Raw genomic sequence first — 21,642 nt, forward strand, 5'->3', positions numbered from 1 at the left:
TCAGATACTTGAGTGCTAAAATATTAAATGTAGCCTATGTTCAGCTCCCCTGTTGGTATCATATTCGGGTCCCTGTACAAAAAGCTGCAAAGGTTCCTCTAACAAAAAATAATATTTTGAGCCTAGCAACCAATATGGATTGTTTTTTACAGCTGATTGTGATATTTGGGAGAACATATTCAGCTAACTGATTTTCACTGGGTAATTGAAAACATATAAAGACTAAAGACTTATTTTTTTTTTAGTCCCTTAACACTTATGACAAGAGATATGAATTGTAGGCAGAACGTTTGATAGTTTTTTAAAAAAAACTTTTTTATTGTAGTATTGTTTAACTTTCAGGGGCCTCGTTTTATGAGTGTCCAGCATTTGAGGTGCACAAAAATTAACAGGGACCCATGGAGTGATTTTAGTTTGTGTCCGGAGATGCATGGTGTATGTGTGTGTTTGCGCCTGTGTGTGTGTGTTAGTGTTAGCGAAGATCTTCCGTGGACAGTGATTCAAAGGAAGACTACACAAAAAGTACTACAGCTTGCCTTGGTACTAGCCAATAAGAGGCAAAGTAGGGTGGGTTCTTGTTCTATACCTACAATAGCCAAGGGATTTTTTTTCTGGACTGAATACATTTTCATCATTGTCAAAACTCCTGCCATGCTGCTCACAATGGGGCAGGCTGATGACAGAATCGTGTTTGCTCCATAGATGCACACAACAGGGAAATTTTAGAGAAAGTAAAATATATAATTACATTTGCTAGCCAGCAAGCAAACAGCTCACTTGACTGCAGCATAACACACAGGATTATGATTATGACTGTCGCAAGGTAATGTTCTTGAGGAATTTTTTTAAATATGGAAATTCAGATAAATTTGGACAAATTGTTCTCGAAGGTGCGGCAGGGTGGAACAACTGGTTAGAGCATTGATCTCACATTTCTGAGTACCGGGGTTAAAATCCTGAGCCGTCCTGTGTGGAGTTTGCATGCTGTCCCCGTGGCTGCGTGGCTTTCCTCTGAGCACTCCGGTTTCCCCCCACATCCCAAAAATATGCATTCATTGGAGACTTTAAATTGCCCCTCGGTGTGATTGTGAGGGGTTGTTCATTTTCATGTGCTCTGCGATTAGCTGGTACCCAGTTCAGGGGGTAGCCCTCCTCCTGCCCAAAGATAGCTGGGATAGGCGCCAACACTACTGCGAGCCATGTGAGGATAAGCGAAACAGAAGATAAATCTTCTTTTCCTTTCGGCTTGTCCCGTTAGGGGTCGCCACAGCGTGTCATCTTTTGCCATCTTAGCCTATCTCCTGCATCTTCCTCTCAAACCCCAACTGCCCTCATGTCTTCCCTCACCACATCCATAAACCTTCTCTTTGGTCTTCCTCTCGCCCTTTTGCCTGGCAGCTCCATCCTCAGGCCCTACCACCAATATACTCACTCTCTCGCCTCTGAACATGTCCGAACCATCGAAGTCTGCTCTCTCGAACCTTGTCAGCAAAACATCCAACTTTGAGCTCATTTCTAATCCTATCCAACCTGCCCACTCCGAGCGAGAACCTCAACATCTTCATTTCTGCCACCTCCAGTTCTGCTTCCTGTTGTTTCTTCAGTGCCACCGTCTCTAATCCGTACATCATGGCCGGCCTCACCACTGTTTTGTAAACTTTGCCCTTCATCCTAGCAGAGACTCTTCTGTCACATAACACACCAGACACCTTTCGCCAGCTGTTCCAACCTGCTTGGACCAGTTTCTTCCCTTCCTTACCACACTCACCATTGCTCTGGATTGTTGACCCTAAATATTTGAAGTCGTCCACCCTTGCTATCTCTTCTCCCTGTAGCCTCACTCTTCCCCCTCCACTTTTCTCATTCACGCACATATATTCTGTTTTACTTCGGCTAATCTTCATTCCTCTCCTTTCCAGTGCATGTCTCCATCTTTCTAATTGTTCCTCTGCATGCTCCCTGCTTTCACTGCAGATCACAATATCATCTGCGAACATCGTGGTCCAAGGGGATTCCAGTCTAACCTCATCTGTCAGCCTATCCATTAACACCGCAAACAGGAAGGGGCTCAGAGCTGATCCCTGATGCAGTCCCACCTCGACCTTAAATTCCTCTGTCACACCTAAGGCACACCTCACCATTGTTCTGCTGCCATCATACATGTCCTGTACTATTTTAACATACTTCTCTGCCACACCAGACTTACGCATGCAGTACCACAGTTCCTCTCTTGGTACTCTGTCATAGGCTTTCTCTAGATCCACAAAGACACAATGTAGCTCCTTCTGACCTTCTCTGTACTTTTCCACTAGCATCCTCAAGGCAAATAATGCATCTGTGGTACTCTTTCTAGGCATGAAACCATACTGTTGCTCGCAGATACTTACTTCTGTCCTGAGTCTAGCCTCCACTACTCTTTCCCATAACGTCATTGTATGGCTCATCAACTTTATTCCTCTATAGTTCCCACAGCTCTGAACATCCCCTTTGTTCTTAAAAATGGGAACTAGAACACTTTTCCTCCATTCTTCAGGCATCTTTTCGCCTGCTAGTATTCTGTTGAATAAGTTGGTCAAAAACTCCACAGCCATCTCTCCAAATTGCTTCCATACCTCCACTGGTATGTCATCAGGACCAACTGCCTTTCCATTTTTCATCCTTTCTAGTGCCTTTCTGATTTCCCCCTTAGTAATCATTGCCACTTCCTGGTCCTTCACACTTGCCTCTTCAACTCTTCCTTCTCGCTCATTTTCTTCATTCATCAACTTCTCAAAGTATTCTTTCCATCTATTTACCACACTACCGGCACCAGTCAACACATTTCCATCTCTATCCTTAATCGCCCTAACCTTCTGCACATCCTTCCCATCTCTATCCCTCTGTCTGACCAACCTGTAGAGATCAATTTCTCCTTCTTTCGTGTCCAACCTGGTGTACATGTCTTCATATGCCTCTTGTTTAGCCTTTGCCACCTCTACCTTTACCCTACGTCGCATCTTGATGTACTCCTTTTGCCTCTCCTCAGTCCTCTCAGTATCCCACTTCTTCTTTGCCAATCTCTTTCCTTGTATGACTCCTTGTATTTTGGGGTTCCACCACCAAGTCTCCTTCTCCCCTTTCCTACCAAAAGACACACCAAGTACTCTCCTGCCTGTCTCTCTGACTACCTTGGCTGTCGTTGTCCAGTCTTCCGGGAGCTTCTGCTGTCCATCGAGAGCCCGTCTTACCTGTTTCCAGAAGGCCGCACAGCATTCTTCCTTTCTCAACTTCCACCACCTGGTTCTCTGCTCCACCTTTGTCTTCTTAATCTTCCTACCCACCGCCAACCTATGCTGTCGAGGTACACTCTCCCCTACCACTACTTTACAGTCAGTAACCTCCTTCAGATGACAACGTCTGCACAGAATATAATCCACCTGTGTGCTTCTACCTCCGCTCTTGTGGGTCACTCTATGTTCCTCTCTCTTCTGGAAATAAGTGTTCACTACAGCCATCTCCATCCTTTTTGCAAAGTCCACCACCATCTGTCCCTCAAAGGTCCTTTCCTGGATGCCGTACTTACACATCACTTCTTCATCGCCCCTGTTTCCTTTACCAATATGTCCATTACAATCTGCACCAATCACAACTCTCTCGGTGTCTGGGATGCTCAGAACTACTTCATCTAGTTCCTTCCAGAATTTCTCTTTCAACTCTAGGTCACATCCTACCTGTGGGGCATAGCCGCTCACCACATTATACATAACACCCTCAATTTCAAATTTTAGTCTCATCACTCGATCTGATACTCTTTTCACCTCCAAGACATTCTTAGCCAGCTCTTCCTTTAAAATAACCCCTACTCCATCTCTCTTCCCATCTACTCCGTGGTAGAATAATTTAAACCCTGCTCCTAAACTTCTAGCCTTACTACCGTTCCACCTGCTCTCTTGGATGCACAGAATATCAACCTTTCTCCTAATCATCATGTCAACCAACTCCTGAGCTTTTCCTGTCATCGTCCCAACATTCAAAGTCCCTACACTCAGTTGTAGGCTCTGTGCATTCCTCTTTTTCTTCTGACGATGGATCCGGTTTCCTCCTCTTCTTTGTCTTCGACCCACAGTAGCTGAATTTCCACCGACGCCCTGCAGGTTAGCAGTGCCAGGGGCGGGCGTTGTTAACCCGGGCCACGACCGATCCGGTATGGGATTCTTTAGATGAGCGCTCATATTTGTTTGGCACAGTTTTTACGCCGGATGCCCTTCCTGACACAACCCTCTGCATTTATCCGGGGTTGGGACCGGCCTACAGATTACACTGGTTTGTGCCCCCATAGGGCTGCATTGAAACAGAAGATAAATGATTGACTGAATGTTCTGCAAAGGAATTTTGGATAGAATGGCAGCTTAGATCCTTTCGCTACACACACAGGAAGTCCATCAAGCATTTTTCTGGTTTGATTACGTGATGTTTTGCATAAAGCAATGGGCAATAAAACAGTTGATCCGAAATAATGCAAAAGTACCAGTATGACATTTCCATGGGGGGGGGGTGTCATTGAAGACTCATTGTGTCCTACATTTTATATTTAGCATTGATGCTTCACATTGTTAGTCATATGGAAACAATTTGATAGATGTAGTTGATCTCCCCAATGTTGTACTCTATCTCAAACTACCAAAAGGAATTGGGGTACAACAATCATCTGCAGTAAACATGATCCGTGTGGAGAAGATGGTTTTGCTCTTGACTTTTTTTGTGCTCTTGCCATGATCCATTGTCAGTATAATGTGTGACAGCTTTGGCTTTTTCCTCCCAAAGAGCAAGCTCTGGCTCTTTTTTTCTGATGTTGGAGCACAGGCTCAGAAATGTTAGTCATATTTAGATTTCAGCCATGGTTTTAAGGCTTGTTTATTTTGCAGTTTCACATTTCGAAACGATGAATATTACAATTTTACATCTTTGTATACAACTAAGCAGTCCAATTACTGGAATGTTTACACAATACAATAGGATAAGTGTAGTTAATTTTTTATTTAAATTTAACCCCCAAAATAAATTGAAGCAACCACATATGCGGATACCTTCTTATTTTGAAGCTGGTATACTTTGTGTTATGGTTACTGTCTACTTCTTTTCATCGTCATCCTGTTTCACCCTGATGTGATGAAATTTGAATGTGGCAGTCAATGCTATTAAGGACCACTGTTGTCCTGAGTTAGTTACTTTGAGGTACACACTTTTCTGCTGCAAAGTACCCTTGTCTTGAAGTGAAGTATTGTATATGCAGGTTAATTCATTGTCTTGAAAATTTAGCATAACTAAAAACAATGTTGGGCTGTTTTGAAATAGACTGGAAACTAGCATTTATGAAAACCATGAACACATCGGAAAAATGTTAATTGCGGTCTATCCAGTACTTCTGCAGAGCGTGTACTGTAGTTAGATTGTAGCAGAAGTTTTCTGACTTTCCCTTAAATATGAGCCACTGGCAGCAGCACGGTGGAGAAGCTGGTAAAGCGTTGGCCTCACAGTTCTGAGGTCCCGGGTTCAATCCTGGACCCGTCTGTGTGGTCTTTGCATGTTCTCCCCGTGTCTGTGTGGATTTCCTTCAGGCACTCCGGTTTCCTCTCACATCCCAAAAACATGCAACATTGATCGGACACTCTAAATCGCCCCTTAGTGTGATTGTGAGTATGACTGCGTATCTCAACGTGCCCTGCGATTGGCTGGCAACCACTTCAGAGTGTACCCTGCCTCTTGCCCGTTGACAACTGGGATAGGCTCCAGTACTCCCCGTGACCCTTGTTCGGATAAGCAGCTAAGAAAATGGATGGATGGATGAGCCACTGGCAATTCCAGCCTTTCATGTTTCCATCACTGATTTGACAGGCGCGATCGTTCTCGCGTGCCATCACGCTCGCAAATCTGCACAGTTGAGCACGAAAAATCACACGTGTAAAATTTGTCACGAGCAGAAAAAATAGAGACTGAAAGAGGTCACTTATTTTGTGTAGTCTTGATATTAATTTGTGTTTACTTCATAAACATTGTTAATTAAACAAGCCTGCTCCTAAACAATCAGTATTCACCTGGAAACAGGAAATGCAAGTTAACTGTATTGAGCATGTTCGGAAGTGATGCCAAAAGCACATGATCCGAGCTTTTTCATGTACTGCGAGTGTATTTACGGCGCAAGTCATCAACATCATGAGCGATGTCAAAGGAAATTCAGTTACACCTGGAGTGCTCAATGTGTCGAACCCGTGGTTTGGTTGATCGTGTGATGGGGTACTAATGTTTATAATAACAATAATAATTAGAGCCGCAAGCAGCTGAATGGGCCCCCGTAACCCTGACTAGGCTGTTTAAGCAGCAGTTTAGGGGACTGGTACATTGTTTTATGGGCCAATTAGGGGTTCATAGAAATTGAATGGAAAATGTAGTAATGAAAATAGTTAATACAAATGTGAACTGTAGATTAAATATATACGACAGGCTTAGAACGTTCAAAGACTTCTGCATCTTGATAAAATTCTGAATGTTTTATGGTTGGCTAGCAGAGAGGTAGAGGAGGTCTGATAAAACCCATCACACAGGCATCGTGGGGATATTCTACCAAGAGAAAAAGTGAGCTGGTTGTTTTGCTCTGCTCTGCCAGTATCAGTTTTTCTGATTGCTGACTAGAGCTGTCTAGAATCAGATAAGCCCCCTATGTCAAATAAGCCCAAGCACAGGAGAAGAGATCATATTGACAAAGGAGAGGCATTTTCACCCTCTTTGTTAGGCAAAAATCACTCCCATCGGAACATTTTCAGTTGCGGTGCAACAGACTTAATTTACCTCACTGCATTTTTTTTGGGATTACAATTAAACATTGTCTGCCTAGGCACACGAGGTTTAGATGTTATTACTTTCGACACCCCCAAATAAAATTAAACAAAAGTCAAATATGAAATCAGGGACTGTGAAACCATAAAAATATTTTCAATTTTATGCTTCTTTAAGCACACTAAGGACTTCTTTCTGAATTTTCTACAGCTAATTTAAATTTTTAAAAATTGGATAATATTAAAAATTGACCATCTTTATGTTGAAATAGATTTTTTAAGATAGGAAAGTTATGCAAAAAATGACTACGAGAAAATTTTTTAGCCTTTATTATTTTTGTTATATATGTTCTATTTGGAGGCACGGTGCCTCAGCTGGAAAGCGTTGGACTCACAGTTCTGAGGTCCCAAGTTCAATCCCGGACCGCCTGTGTGGAGTTTGCATGTTTTTCCCATGCCTGGGTGGGTTTTCTTCGGGGACTCCGGTTTCCTCCCACATCCTAAAAACATGCAACATTAATTGGACACTCTAAATCACCCCGAGGTGTGATTGTGAGTGCGGCTGTTTGTCTCCATGTGCCCTGCGATTGGCTGCAAACCAGTTCAGGGTGTACCCTGCCTCCCGCACCTTGACAGCTGGGATAGACTCGAGCACTCCCGCGAGTCTTGTGAGGATAAGCGGCTAAGAAAATGGATGGATGGATGTTCCATTTCAATGAAGTCAAGTAAATTATTTCAGTACTGTATTTTTTTGTGTGTCAATCTCCTTTGAAAATGACTTTTAACAATCCTTTTGAAAGTCACTTGACCTCAGTTATAGTTGTCATAATGTTGGATATACTTCTCTTGCTGTGTGTGGAATGATACAGTATAACTCCACTGTGATTAATTTTGCATGACAGATGACAGTAATCTGGAAAGGAAATGACGTGTTGGATACAAAAAAGAAAACCTTTACTGAGGATCCTCAGCTTTCTCAGATGCATGTGGTTCTATCATTCTCTGGAGTCCACATCTGTTTTTCAGAAAGCCTTCTTTTCTAAAGATGTTCATCCCTTCATCACTTGAGTCCTGGTGATAAGCAGTATTAATAGAGAGATATTAGTCCCATTGAAGGCACTTCATTCTGTTGCTCTACAGCAATGATTTCCAACCTTTATGGAGAGAAGGCACATATTTTAAAATTGGAAAATCCCAAGGCATACCAACAAAAAAATTCTCAAAAAGTAGACACGCAGTAATAACTATGTGTCATGGTCCTGCCGGTCCCAGCCCTGGCAGTGCAGGTCACCTACACACCCGCGTTGACTAGGAAGCGCACACCTGCGCCTCACCTGCGGTAATGAACCCCAGTACTTATAGGACCCAGCGGACAGTCTGGCTTTGCCAGATCATTGCCATCCATGGCTCGTTCCAGCACTTCCTTGCTTCTCGAATCCCGGCGTACCGACCTCTGCCTGTCCTCTGACCAACCCAGTAAGCTTAACATCCTTGATACTGCTGCTCTCTCTGACCGACCTCCTGGCTTACTACCTTAGAACAAATAAAGACCTTCTTTTAACTGCCTCCCTGTTTAGCAAGTCATGCATTTGGGTCCACACTAGAGTTCTGGTTATGACACTATGTACTTCCTGTCATCTAAAAGAAGAGCATTTACAGTATTTTTTTTTTGTCTGTCTATCTGTCACTATACCCCACTGGCCTAACTAGAGCAACAAATACATGATTACTTGTTAGTGAATGATTTTTCAGCAGTTAAGTAAAATTTGACAAATTCCCATTGTACACCCGAAGATTGCTCATGCCACACTGGTTGGGAGATATACTGCTCTACTGGAAAGATCAGGCCATTAACTTGCTGCTCAAGGCCACTTAAAGGTGCACACACATCTACTTGCAGCACACACACATCCGCATGCCAAATGCGGCTAGCATTTCCATTTCATTTGGTGACAAGACCCGTCCTCCATAAACCATCATTCACGGTTATATTGAAGTTGTCACTGTTTTTTCAATTTGTGTAGGACAATTTAGCGTTGCTAAATCTAAAAATGACATCCATCTTCTTGTTCAGGTTTTTTTTTCATTTTGTGAACTGTTTATTAATGAAACGTTACAAACTCTGCTAACTGTAGATTGAACTTTGCTAACAGTAAGCACCTGTAAATTGAATGTTACATCTTTTTTGTTCAGAATCTAGGGCATGAACCACTCAAGCGAAAATACGTACCTGTATTTATTAACAAAAATGTGTCCGTAGTTTAAAAACTTGACCATATTGAGGAAACCCAATGTGATATTTTGATTCAACACATCAAAGCTGTTATAAATAAGCAAAAAAAAAAAACTTGGACAATAAATTCCTTGTTAATAGGTGTAATCCACCACTTCGGCTTCCTTTAGCCATCCATCCATTTTCTGTAGCACTTTTCCCCATTCAGGTCACGGACGTGCTAGAGCCTATCCCAGCTATTTTTGGGCGATAGGCATGGTGCACCCTGAATTGGTTGCTGGCCAATTGCAGGGTGCATAAGAAGAAACATTAATTTGCCCTCACATTCATACCAATGGGAGATTTAGAGTTCCAAATTAATTTACCGTGCATGTTTACGGAATGTGGGAGGAAGGCACAATACCTGGAGAAAACTCACACAGGCACGGGGAAAATATGCAAACTTCACACAGGTGAGGCTAGATTTGAACCCGCGTCCTCAGAACTGTGAGGCAGATGTGCTAACCTGTCATCCACTGTGCCGCCGCCTTCTATGTGAATGCTAATGCAAAATATTTTTAGAATTAGTTCTTACAATATCTGGATCACTTAATGTTTGTTGAGGCCAAATAAAAGCACACTACTATAGAATATATACATAATAATGAACCAGAGGATCACTTTGGCTGTCAAATGAGTCAAGAACCAGGTTCATCAGATGTGAAAAGAATGTAGAGGAACTGTATGATTATGTCTCCCTCTTTGTCTTTGTCTTGAATAATGTAATATCCAAGCAAGGGTATCTGGGTCAGTAGGGCTTTGCTTTACCCAGGAGAGCGGCGCCACGCCCCAACACACACATTTAATTCACTCACCAAACCCCAAGTTGTCTGCCTGTCTGCCATGGTGGTTAACTCGCCATGTGACGTCATGCATTTTTCATAAAGTCTGCAAAGCCCAGTCAATATTTAATATCTGGTATTGACAAGCGGGGCCCAGTGGCAAGATGAGCTCTCCTCCTCCTCCCGCTTTCATCCATCTTTGGGCCATAATTAAATTACCTCTGTCTGCGCATGACAAAGAGACAGTCATTAGACAGTGAGTAGCTGCACTTAGAGCGGATATGAAGTTAACCAGGAATGCGCTGGTTCGGCATTATGGCTCCCCTGCATCCGCGTGTAAGAAGCAGGAACAAAGGTGGATTTGGTTCACATCAGGCTGAAAAAGACTACATTACTGTTAAACTTTACGTTTTTTTTAAGTTTTAAGTTTTCTTTTCTTGTTATTTAAATGACATAACTCTGTTGAGTTCTTCCCTTTGCACAATGTCTGCATCAGAGTACAGTGGGACATGAGGTCAGCGTGGACAATCACATTTTGCTACTCAGTAAATGTTTGATCACTTTAGTTTTCTATCAACAATTAAAATACTAATACATCTCTTGTACCAAAGCGTGCCTGCATTGCCATAAAATATGAGCATGCACTCTCTCTCTCTGACTCTCTCTCTCTCTCTCTCTCTCTCTCTCTCTCTCTCCTCTCTTTACTTCTCTCTCTCTCCCACTGATAAACACAAACATTGTTATAAATGGGTATGCCACGGCAAGCGTGGTAAGGTAAATTAAATGCGCGCCTTAGCTTTAAATGAGTTGTAGGCCGCAAGTGTTGGTTCTTTTCAAATATGTGAGTGTATCTAGTCATGCAGTTGTGCATTTCCAGGCGAAATCTTGTTTAAACCCCAACTGAACCAAATAGCCTTTTTATTTTATGAAGCATTTTGTGTAAGGCTGCAGCAAGTGAATATTTTTAGAATCGACTATTACTATTGTATTAATCATTCCATCGATTAATCGAATACTCAAATGCAAATGTATTTTGCATTAAAGTTTGTTCAATAATTGTCATAATAAATAATAATAATAATAATAAATTACTTTTTTTTAACAGATTGTTATTTGTAATGAACTACAATAAGCAACAATACATCAGAGGAGGTGATGTACTCATTAACCTTTTTGAAACTAAGAGCTACTTTTTATAATAGGTAAAGTAAGTTCTAGTTACAGTATGCGAAGGGATAAAGGTTTGATATACTCTTCTGAACGTCAAGTCCAAGCACTTCCATTTATGGTTACTAACAGAAAAGAAAGACATGGTCATGGCTCAGTTGCTGGTTTGGTCCATAACAAAAACAGAAAAAATATTTTCTAAAGTAAACTCAGATGTTTGCAAATTTCTCATTTTGACTATACAAAGAAAACCATTCTGCTTTCATGAAGAACTGCAGAAATCAGATGTTTATTATTTAGGGGGTGCTATTTGAGGAATTGGACAATTTTAACTTAAACAAGGACTTGAAATGATTAATCCATTGTCTCGATGCTATCATTGTCGTAAAGTTGAAAATGCATTAGTTGTCAATTAATTGTTGCACCTCATGATGCATGTGTGATCTGAAAACACACTTTTTAGAGTGGAGAATGGATTCTCGTGCAGGGGAAACGGCAAATGTTTGACTGTTTTGAAAGCAATCAGCTCATTTGGCATCCACATCAGATGTTTACTGGATACATAGTAGTACATTGACAGGATGTGACGTGACCATATGGAAGTGATCAGCTTTGTTTTATATATAATGTATATATGGCAGGAGGACATGACCGGCTAATGTCCCCCCCCCCCATCACGCTGACACTGCCTTTACTGCAAACTCTCATTTCTGCTGTTGAAACGTGTGTTTACCTTTGGATGTTTTCGCACAGACAAACATGTTTGGCCTTGTTTGTTTGCAGTGCTTCCCACCTGCTCACCGCTGGACTTCCACTGTGACAATGGCAAATGTATACGACGTTCGTGGGTCTGTGATGGAGACAACGACTGCGAGGATGATTCTGATGAGCAGGACTGCCGTAAGTGCTCCTCTTCATGATATGAGAGCTAGTTCTTTGAAAAAAAATGCACACACACTCCGATGCCATGAGCAAACATGCACATATGCACATTATCACACACCTTTTGCAAAGGAAAAAAAACTTCAACCAGAACTATAATAACTGTTCGATTGAGAATCAGAAAACTTTTTCCCTACAGTGGTTTCTGTGAGTTTGCTAACCTCTAAATTGTGTGCACGTTTACTATTTAATACAAAAAAACTTCTGAATTGCTTCCAAAGAAGACACATATATGCAGGTCTTATTAAGTGAGCTGTCTTTTTATTTAGTTTTGTAGGGCCTTATTACCAAATGAGAACTGTATCGACAATGGCCTTTCAATATATTTTTGAAAACTAAGTGCAACTTTAGTGCTTGTAGGGGGTTGGTACAGAGCTTTATGAAAAAAATCCCACTCTTTTAAATGTGTGGCTTTTCACTAATATATGCCTACCCATCACCTTTATTGGAGGAACATTGTATTTTACTGGGGGATGTGTGGTTGTGGTCACCAATGCTCAGGAGAAGAGCCATAATTGATAAATGACCAATCGGAAATTTTTTGATCAACTAGAATATGTTCCGTTTGACATATGTATAAACCGTCTTGAAAAAATGGCAGGCAGATGACCGTCATTTACTAATGAGGACACATTGATCTTATTGAAATTGTTGGGTAAGGTGAACTGGAGCTGTAGAGGACACTGGCAAAACAAAATAAATCCTCAAAGTTGGAGAAAATGAACCTGATTGCATGTAAGGCTCTGTGATTGCGAGGTCTGTAGAAAAAATGTTTAATCACTTTCCGGTTTAGCATACGTCCCCCAATGATGAAAAGGGTCACTAAGTGCCCTTTTAAGATCCAATTGCATCACACAGTATCAGCATAGATCAATACGAATTGTCTCCCCGCTCTCCTTCTCATAAAAGCTCCATCCCTATAGATCTATAAATACAAGCATAACAGACTGAAAAAAACATTATTCCTGCATTATGAAGGTTAGATTTCGCACATTTACGGGAATATACGTTTCTCACTAAAAGACCCGACAAAGTCAATTCAGTGATTTGTTTCTGAAGGCGTTAGATATAAGATAATACTATAAAACATGCAAAGGCAGAACTAATTAATGAATTGTGGGAATATAGTATTAAGTTAGCAAGCTAACTATGCCAACACCCCAAAAACGTATCTTTCCTGGATGTCACAATTTACAGAACAGCTAGGTGTGGTTTTATAAATTTCTATGATACACATTTTGTGTTAATCAAAGCATTATATGTGTGGGTAACTAACAGAAAGTACAGTATGTCTGTCATTTACTTGGTGGCACAGACTCCATGCCCCGTGCTTTGCTGTTTATAAAAGGTTGACTTTCCCTGAAGTATCTTTTCATATGCCACTACACACCGACACAACACTAGGTGAGGAGGTCATGGAGCAGACTAGTCCGCTGCTTGTCTGTGGTGTCAGCTCCTCACCGCCTCTTGCAGCCTGTTAGCTCACAAGCTCCAGGGAAGAAAATAAGAATTTGAACACCCTGCTATATTGCAAGTTTTCCCACTTAGAAATCATGGAGGAGTCTGAAATTTTCATGGTAGGTGCATGTCCACTGTGAGAGAGATTATCTAAAAATAAAAATCCAGAAATCACAATATATGATTTTTTTTAACGATTCATTTTTGTGGTACAGCTGCAAATAAGTATTTGAGCACCTGTCTATCAGCTAGAATTCCGACCCTCAAAGACCTGTTAGTCTGCCTTTAAAAGTCCACCTCCACTCCATGTATTATCCTGAATCAGATCCACCTCTGTGAGGTCGTTAGCTGCATAAAGACATCTGTCCACCCCATACAATCAGCAAGACTCAAACATGCAACATGGCCAAGAACAAAGGGCTGTCCAATGACGCCAGAGACAAAATTGTACAACTCCACACGGCTGGAAAGGGGTACAGAGAAATTGCCAAGCAGCTTTGTGAAAAAAGGTCCACTGTTGGAGCAATCATTAGAAAATGGAGGAAGCTAAACATGATGGTCAATCTCAATCAGAGTGGAGCACCATGCAAAATATTGCCTGGTGGGGTCTCAAAGATCTTTAGAAAGGTGAGGAGTCAGCACAGGACTACATGACAGGACTTGTTCAATGACCTGAAAGGAGCTGGGACCACCGTTTCCAAGGTGACTGTTGGTAATACACTAAGACATCATGATTTTAAATCATGCATGGCACGGAAGGTTCCCCTGCTTAAACCAGCATGTCAAAGCCCGTCTTAAGTTTGCCAATGACCATTTGGATGATACAGAGGAGTATTGGGTGAAAATTTTTATGGGCAGATTAGAGCAAAATGGAACTTTTTGGTCATAATTTTACTCACCTTGTTTGGAGGAAGACAAATGATGAGTTCCATCCCTACTGTGAAGCATGTGGGTGGTAGCATCATGCTTTGAGGGTGTTTTTCTACACATGGGACAGGACGACTGCACTGTATTAAGGAGAGGATGACTGTGGCCATGTATTGTGAGATTTTGGGGAACAACCTCTTTTCCTCAGTCAGAGCATTGAAGATGGGTCGTGACTGGGTCTTTCAACATGACAATGACCCGAAGCACATAGCCACGAAAACCAAGGAGTGGCTCCGTAAGAAGCATATCAAGGTTCTGGCGTCGCCTAGCCAGTCTCCAGACCTAAACCCAATAGAAAATCTTTGGAGGGAGTTGAAACTCCATGTTTCTCAGTGACAACCCAGAAACCTGTCTGATCTGAGTGGCGGAGTGGGCCAAAATCCCTCCTGCAGTGTGTGGAAACCTGGTGAACAACTACAGGAAATGTTTGACCTCTGTAATTGCAAACAAAAGCTAATGTACCAAATATTAACATTGGTTTTCTCAGATGTTCAAATACTTATTTGGAGCTGTATCAAACAAATAAATATTTAAAAAAATCATACATTGTGATTTCTGGATTTTTCTTTTTAGGTTATCTCTCTCACAGTGAACATGCACCTATGATGAAAATTTCAGACCCCTCCATGATTTCTCACTGACTGGGAGAACTTGCAATATAGCAGGGTGTTCAAATACTTGTTTTCTTCACTGTAAGTGGTGGTCACTGCCTCCCATTAGGGTAAGAAAGCCCAGCTACGACTATGAAATATATTTCCGCCACCGGAACCTTTATGCAGATATATTTTCCCAGCTCAAACATGTAGAGATATGCAAGGATGAGAAATGTTTTAGACATAGCATGTCATTGACAGCTAACTATGGAACAGTGAATAGTTTTAGCAGACTTAGGGGACACGCCCTTAGCGTTCCAGAGTGCTGCGAATGCTCTTTATATGATTGTGAAGCCATATTTTATATACTTGGCAATTTTGCATCATTCAAATTTGGCAAGGTTGTTGACAACACACGATCTTACTATCCTGTTTTGACAAATTAGACCGTGTCATGATCCTGCCGCTCCAGCACGAGCTGTGCGGGCGTCCGCGCAGGTGCGCTGATTGGAAGGTGCACACCTGCGCCTCATGGAGCCTGATTATGCTGTGGATTTATATGACCGCGATGACAACTGGCCGGCGCCAGTTCGTTGATCCTCATGTCCCGTTCGTGTGCCCCGGTATCCCTGATCGAACCTGTGTGTACCGACCTTCGCATGTTCTCCGACCAACCTTGTAAGGCTGACTCCTTTGATACTTCTGCCTGCGTTGATTGTTCCCCTGTGTACCGACTCCTGCCTGCCCGCTCACCTGCTGTCTTCGCCTGACATCCCAACTAGCACTGCTGCACCGGACTGCCTGCTCGAACCCCGACCTCCGCATATAATAAACGTTTCTCCTTGAACTACCTGGCATCGTCCGAGTCCTGCATTTGGGTCCTACTCTCGTTCCGATGGAACGTGACAGAACGAACTGGTCACAACAGGACCCAGCAGGAAAGACCCGGCGTCGCCGGGACCGACGCAAGGTAGACCGTCTGCCGGAGGACCAAGCCTGTGCAATCCGGGTAGGCTCCCTGACGTCCTCCGCTTCCGTGTCTTACGCTCCGCCAGCGAGTTATGAATACGTCCCGAACACGACCCGTCCAGCTCCTCATATTCTTCTGGACTCTGACTTTTCAGAATATGAGGAGGACCGTGATTTGTATGACCGGCTGCCTGAGTACGACTCCGATGACTTTGATTTTGAATCTCTTTTCATCTCAGTCAGTTTGTTTCACCTCCCCGCGTTCCCAGCACCCGAACGTCTTCACCCTTTAGGTTTAAGTACACCAATCCGTATGAGGGAACCCGCTTGGCCATCTACCCGGGACCTCCGCGTGGCGGCCAGAAGAGACGCCCCGGCCGGGCGCTTCCTTGTGCCTCCCGCTGCGCGGCAACTAAGACACAGTCCTCCCACTCCTCGCCGGCAACGGCGAAGCTCGCAGACCCGCAGCTGGCGGCGAAGCTTCCAGCCCAGAGGCAGGAGGAGCCGCCAAATCACGAGGCGCTCTACCGTGAAATGCGGGCGGAGATAGAGCGGCAGAGTGCCGAATTGGTGGCTCTCACGGCCCAGGTACGGCAAGGATTGGCGAACCACCCGAGCTACGCTGACGTCGCAACGGCGACGGACTCGCTGCTGATGCAGGTTCATGTGGCAGTTGGAACTGACCCACTCCCGAGACACGCCCACGTGTCACTTTCGACTGACTCTCCGCCTACTTAGGTTCACGTTGCCGTGGAAACCGACCCGCCCCCTTGCCAAGTGCACGTCGCAGTTGGAACGGACTCGCCACCTTGCAAAGTGCACGTCGCAGTGGGAACGGACTCGCCACCTCGCCAAGCGCACGTAGCTTTGGAAACTGACCCGCCTCCTCGCCATTCCCACGTCGAGGTTTTGGCTGTTCCGAGCAGAGCTCACGCGGCAGTCGGAACTGACCCGCTCTCGAGACACGCCCATGTGTCAGTTTCGACTGACTCTCTGCCGACGCTCGTTCACGTTGCCCTGGAAACGGATTCGCCACCGCGCCACGCCCACGTTGCTGTTTCAACGGATGCACTGCAAGCTCACATGGCAGTGCGGACCGACCCGATGCCGCCTCACGTTGCTGTCCAGGAGGTGGCAACGTCTCCTCAGCCGCTTCTCGTCCGTGCTCTGGAGTACCACCGGCGACTGGCCCGCGGACGCTCCACACTCCTGCTTCGTCTGTGACCGGCCTGCGGTCGCTCACACTCCTGCTCTGTCGGCGACGAGCACACCCATACGTTCCCGTCCAGGAGGTGGCGACGGTGACACTGACGCTGCCTTCTCACGTTGGTGTCCAGGAGGAGGCGATGGTGTCGCCGCCTTCTCACGTTGCTGTCCAGGAGGAGGCGATGGTGTCGCCTTCTCACGTTGCTGTCCAGGAGGAGCTCGGGAGTTCTGTGGAGCCACCCTGGAGCTGGAGAGACTTCGGGATGGCGGTCATGGCTCTGGTCCTTCTCTCCATCATCCTATTCGCTCCAGATGGCTCCCAGCCGCTTCATGACCTGGCCTCGTTGGCGACCAATCCCTGGTCGTCTTGCAACCACGGCGTGGGAGGTTCTCGTCCGGAGCAGTGGCCTGCCTCGTTCTGGTTCTTGCTTCGCCGTTTGGTTCCTCACAGAGGTCGTCCGCCCGAATTGCCCCTTGGGGACCCTGGTGCTTAGCGTCCGGGTCGTCCTCCTGACCTGTCCATCCGAACGCCTTGTGTTTGGTGGCCTGGATGGGGGGGGGGGGGGGGTGCCCTCCTCCGGACACCCCTTCCGCCCACCCCTGCCTGTGTTAATTATTGTCTGTTTTTTCGTTTAGGCACGTCTGGGAGCCGTGCCTTTGAGGGGGGGGGGGTACTGTCATGATCCTGCCGCTCCAGCACGAGCTGTGCGGGTGTCCGCGCAGGTGTGCTGATTGGATAGGATTTATATGACTGCGATGACAACTGGCCGGCGCCAGTTCGTTGATCCTCGTGTCCCGTTCATGTGCCCCGTTATTCCTGATCGAACCTGTGTGTACCGACCTTCGCATGTTCTCCGACCAACCTTGTAAGCCTTACTCCTTTGATACTTCTGCCTGCGTTGATTGTTCCCGTGTACCGACTCCTGCCTGTCCACTCATCTGCTCTCTTTGCCCGACGTCCCAACTACCGCTGCTGCACCGGACTGCCTGCTCAATCCCCTACCTCTGCATATAATAAACGTGTCTCCTTGAACTACCTTGCATTTTCCGAGTCCTGCATTTGGGTCCTACTCTTGTTCCGATGGGACGTGACAGACCGTGCTGCAAATTTAGTAACTTGTTACAGAACTCCGTGTCTAGGTGATGAGCCCTGTCATCTACATCAGTAACCAGGCAATACATATACAGTACAATTTGTGTTTACATTTAAAAAAAAAAAAAATCTTTTCCGATGTTCACTTGCCTGTTTGGCTCTGCGCTGCATTTGTATTGTGACATTGGGCATGATGTTGAATAGTGCTCATGGGATAAAATGGGGCAGCTGCAGCGCACATTTACCAAGTCATTTAAAATAAAAGATCTACACTTTTTATTCAAGGCCACGATTTGCAATGTGCCATGTTGAACTAGTCTACTTGCTCTCAGTATTTGTGTGTGTGAATACAATAACTGCAACTGGCATTCTGTATGTGCGTTTTGTAACTCAATTATTTATGAAGTTGAATTCGAAAGAAGGCAGACTATGAAATTTGTAAAATACAATGATGAGCAACCACCCATCCAAAACATTGGCAGCTTTTAATTTTTCATTTTGCAGCATACAATTTTGTCTCTCTCCTTCCCCCCAAACTAATTATTATTTCATGCATTTGGCCTGTTTTTAGACCCTGTTTTTACCATGTTTTGCACCTTTTGGCACAGTGGTTTTATTGAACTATTTAGAAACAAATACCGAAAGAGTCCGTTACACTCACAGTCACACAAAGGATCCTATTGTTATTTGTTGTATGGATGTGTTTTTTGGCGATATGTTAGTGTTTTTGTGTGTGGGGAAAAAAAAATCATTAAACCAACCACTAATTCAGGAACCCTGGTAATGACTGTGAGTACCCTTTGCCCTTTGCTGTTTGACAGCTGGGTGAGTGATAAGGCTCTTGAGGGCTTGTCCACCTTTGACCTTCCTTTGTTTACCTCACTGATGGCTGCGGATAATAAGAGCACGGGGTATTGGGAAAGAGGTTTTTGTTTTTCCACAGGTGAAATTTTTGAATAAAGACCAGTTAAAGTGGGTTTTGATTTAGATTTCATTATGACATATTTTGTAGACGTTTTTATAGCAAAATATACTCATTTCAGTGTATGCAAGGTTTGAAACAATTTTTATTGCACAGGGACCTGAAGCAGGGGTTTAATTATACAATAAAAATCTGACAGTATAATGGGGGAGGTGGCATGGGGGGACTGGTTCAAGTGTCTGCCTCACAGTTCTGAGTGCATGGTAAGTGAAGTGGAGTCTCGAAATTGCAAGTAGGTGTGAATGTGAGTGCGACCGGTTGTTTGTTTGTATGTGCCCTGCGATTGGCTGGCAATCAGTTCAGGGTGTAGGCCGCCCTCTCCCCGAAGATAGCACTCCCACAAGCATGGTGAGGATAAGCGGCTAAGAAATTGAATGGGTAATGAGGGAGTTCAATGTAGGGGTGCAGTTACTGGATAGTTTTATATTCCAGTATCCTCCGAAAGCTTCTTTTTGGGTGAAAAACCCATTTTACCCGTTACTCATATCAGATCTGATTTGGCACATTTTTCACCAACATGACTCAAAGAGTAGCCACTTTCAGATCAGATGGAAGTATATTTGCCATATGTCACATATTGACTACACTGGGCAATCTTTAAGCACACTGTATGTAAGTAATGTCAGTGTTGGGAAAGTTGTTGTTTTACTAAGTTCGGTTCACCGATCCAAAAATGAACTTATTCATAGTGATTCCTCCTCCATTATGTTGCTGACGGGTAACTGGCCTCAAAATATTGTCACTTCATTTCCCCAGTGTTGTCACCCTTTCAGCCAGCTGCACCTTTCTCCCTACAATCTCAAAGCACCATTAAAAAAAATAAATAAATGAGGAATTAAAACAAAAACAGGGCTTTTGTGCAGTCAAAAACACACAACATTTTTTATAATCACCAGTTTTTATTTTTTCAGATATAGAAAAGACATTCACTGCCATTTACACAGTGTCCCTGAACACACTTCGCACATTCACCAGGTGCTCTGTAGCTGTGAATGGCAGCAGTGGCTCTGCTGAATTGGTTGCCAAATATGCCTTTTGTGATAAAACAAGACACCAAGAGTGACTGCTGAACACAGTCTGAATAACATACATCCAAATTAGTTGTCTTTCGGTGAAATTTCCCATTTTGAACTGAAAATAGGCCATTTACTTAAATCGTAGCGATCCCGCATGTTTTTCTTGTGTGCCGCTGTTGCAGACGTTATAGGCTTTTTTTTGTACCCCTTGAACGCTAGAAACTAGTTCTATTCCACACATCTGATATCCAGACACAGATGTAATTGCTGAATATTACTCTACGGGTGACTAATATGCAAGCAAGCACATTGGCCTAAGGTTCTGCATGTGTACTCGGGACATGCTTTGAGTAAGTTACAGGAGATTATGAGACCATCAAAAAAAAAAACCACTACCACCACTTCCACTGTTGAGAAGTAACGGTGAGTTTACTCTGTGACAATAATGTAAATGTCACTTGGTACTTCATGTTATTAATTATTGCTTATTTATCAATTATTTCATGTGCAAGACTACGACTTTGATTTCTGTATTGGTCGCTGTTTGCCCCAATCCAATTTAAGCACTGGTCTAATTCAACAAGCAAATGACAGAAGAAAGTCACATGACACACACAACATCTTCTATTGGTCTTCTAGGGAAAAGGTAAAGGAAAATAAGACAGCCCAGCTGATGGTCGTGCCTGTATACTCATCATGTTGAGAAGGTCATATTTACCATGAAGGCAAAGGCGCATGATTCATGTTTACAATTAGATGAATAAAAAACAACAGCCTTCATATATGGTAGTATTTGTCTGGCACTCTTTGCCCAAACATGGATATTTCAGGCCACTTATAACTTCAGAAACCTTGCAGTAGATTGCAGGTGTTTTGGCTGTGCACACAGACGCACACACACGCTTACACACACACACACACACACACCCACACACACACACACAGACATACACAGTGGTCAATAAAGTTGTTTTAAAATACGGCACAATGGGAGGGACAAGATGGCAGGTGCAAGACAACACGTAATGCGCAGATCAGACTACAAGACAAATATGGTCTTTCACAATTGCACTATGTCAAACTACTCCAATAAACTCTTGTATCTGTTTTTTTTACAAACATTGGGCTTTATCTTGTCAACTCAAATGCGACTGGATACACTCGTTATCGTGGGGATGACAACACGAGTGGATTGCGCTCACTGTATTATTAGAATAAAATGGGGGGGGGGGTCTGTGAAGGTGGTCACCAATGCTATGGACAAGAGAGGATTTTCTGTAAGATTCGTAAGACAGCAACAAAACGTTATGTAGCCTAGCAAGCTAGTGCTACCACTCATTGTTTTGTGTAAACATGCTGCTGTTGACTTGAACACATACTGACCAGAGCAGCGAATTCCAACCTTTTTGGAACCAAGGCACAT

At 43.7% G+C, this 21,642-nt stretch overlaps 1 protein-coding gene across 3 annotated transcripts in view; it reads left to right on the forward strand.

Moving 5' to 3' along the window:
* Positions 1 to 21,642, forward strand: part of lrp4 (low density lipoprotein receptor-related protein 4) — a 125,461-nt gene that overhangs the window by 69,818 nt on the left and 34,001 nt on the right. For all 3 annotated transcript variants that reach the window (XM_061814897.1, XM_061814898.1, XM_061814899.1), the window contains one exon: positions 11,817 to 11,933. In XM_061814897.1, the coding sequence (XP_061670881.1) occupies positions 11,817 to 11,933 (117 nt within the window). The remainder of the gene's footprint in view (positions 1 to 11,816; positions 11,934 to 21,642) is intronic.

The sequence above is a fragment of the Syngnathoides biaculeatus genome, chromosome 3 (genome assembly GCF_019802595.1).
Source record: "Syngnathoides biaculeatus isolate LvHL_M chromosome 3, ASM1980259v1, whole genome shotgun sequence".
Taxonomy (NCBI): Eukaryota; Metazoa; Chordata; class Actinopteri; order Syngnathiformes; family Syngnathidae; genus Syngnathoides; species Syngnathoides biaculeatus.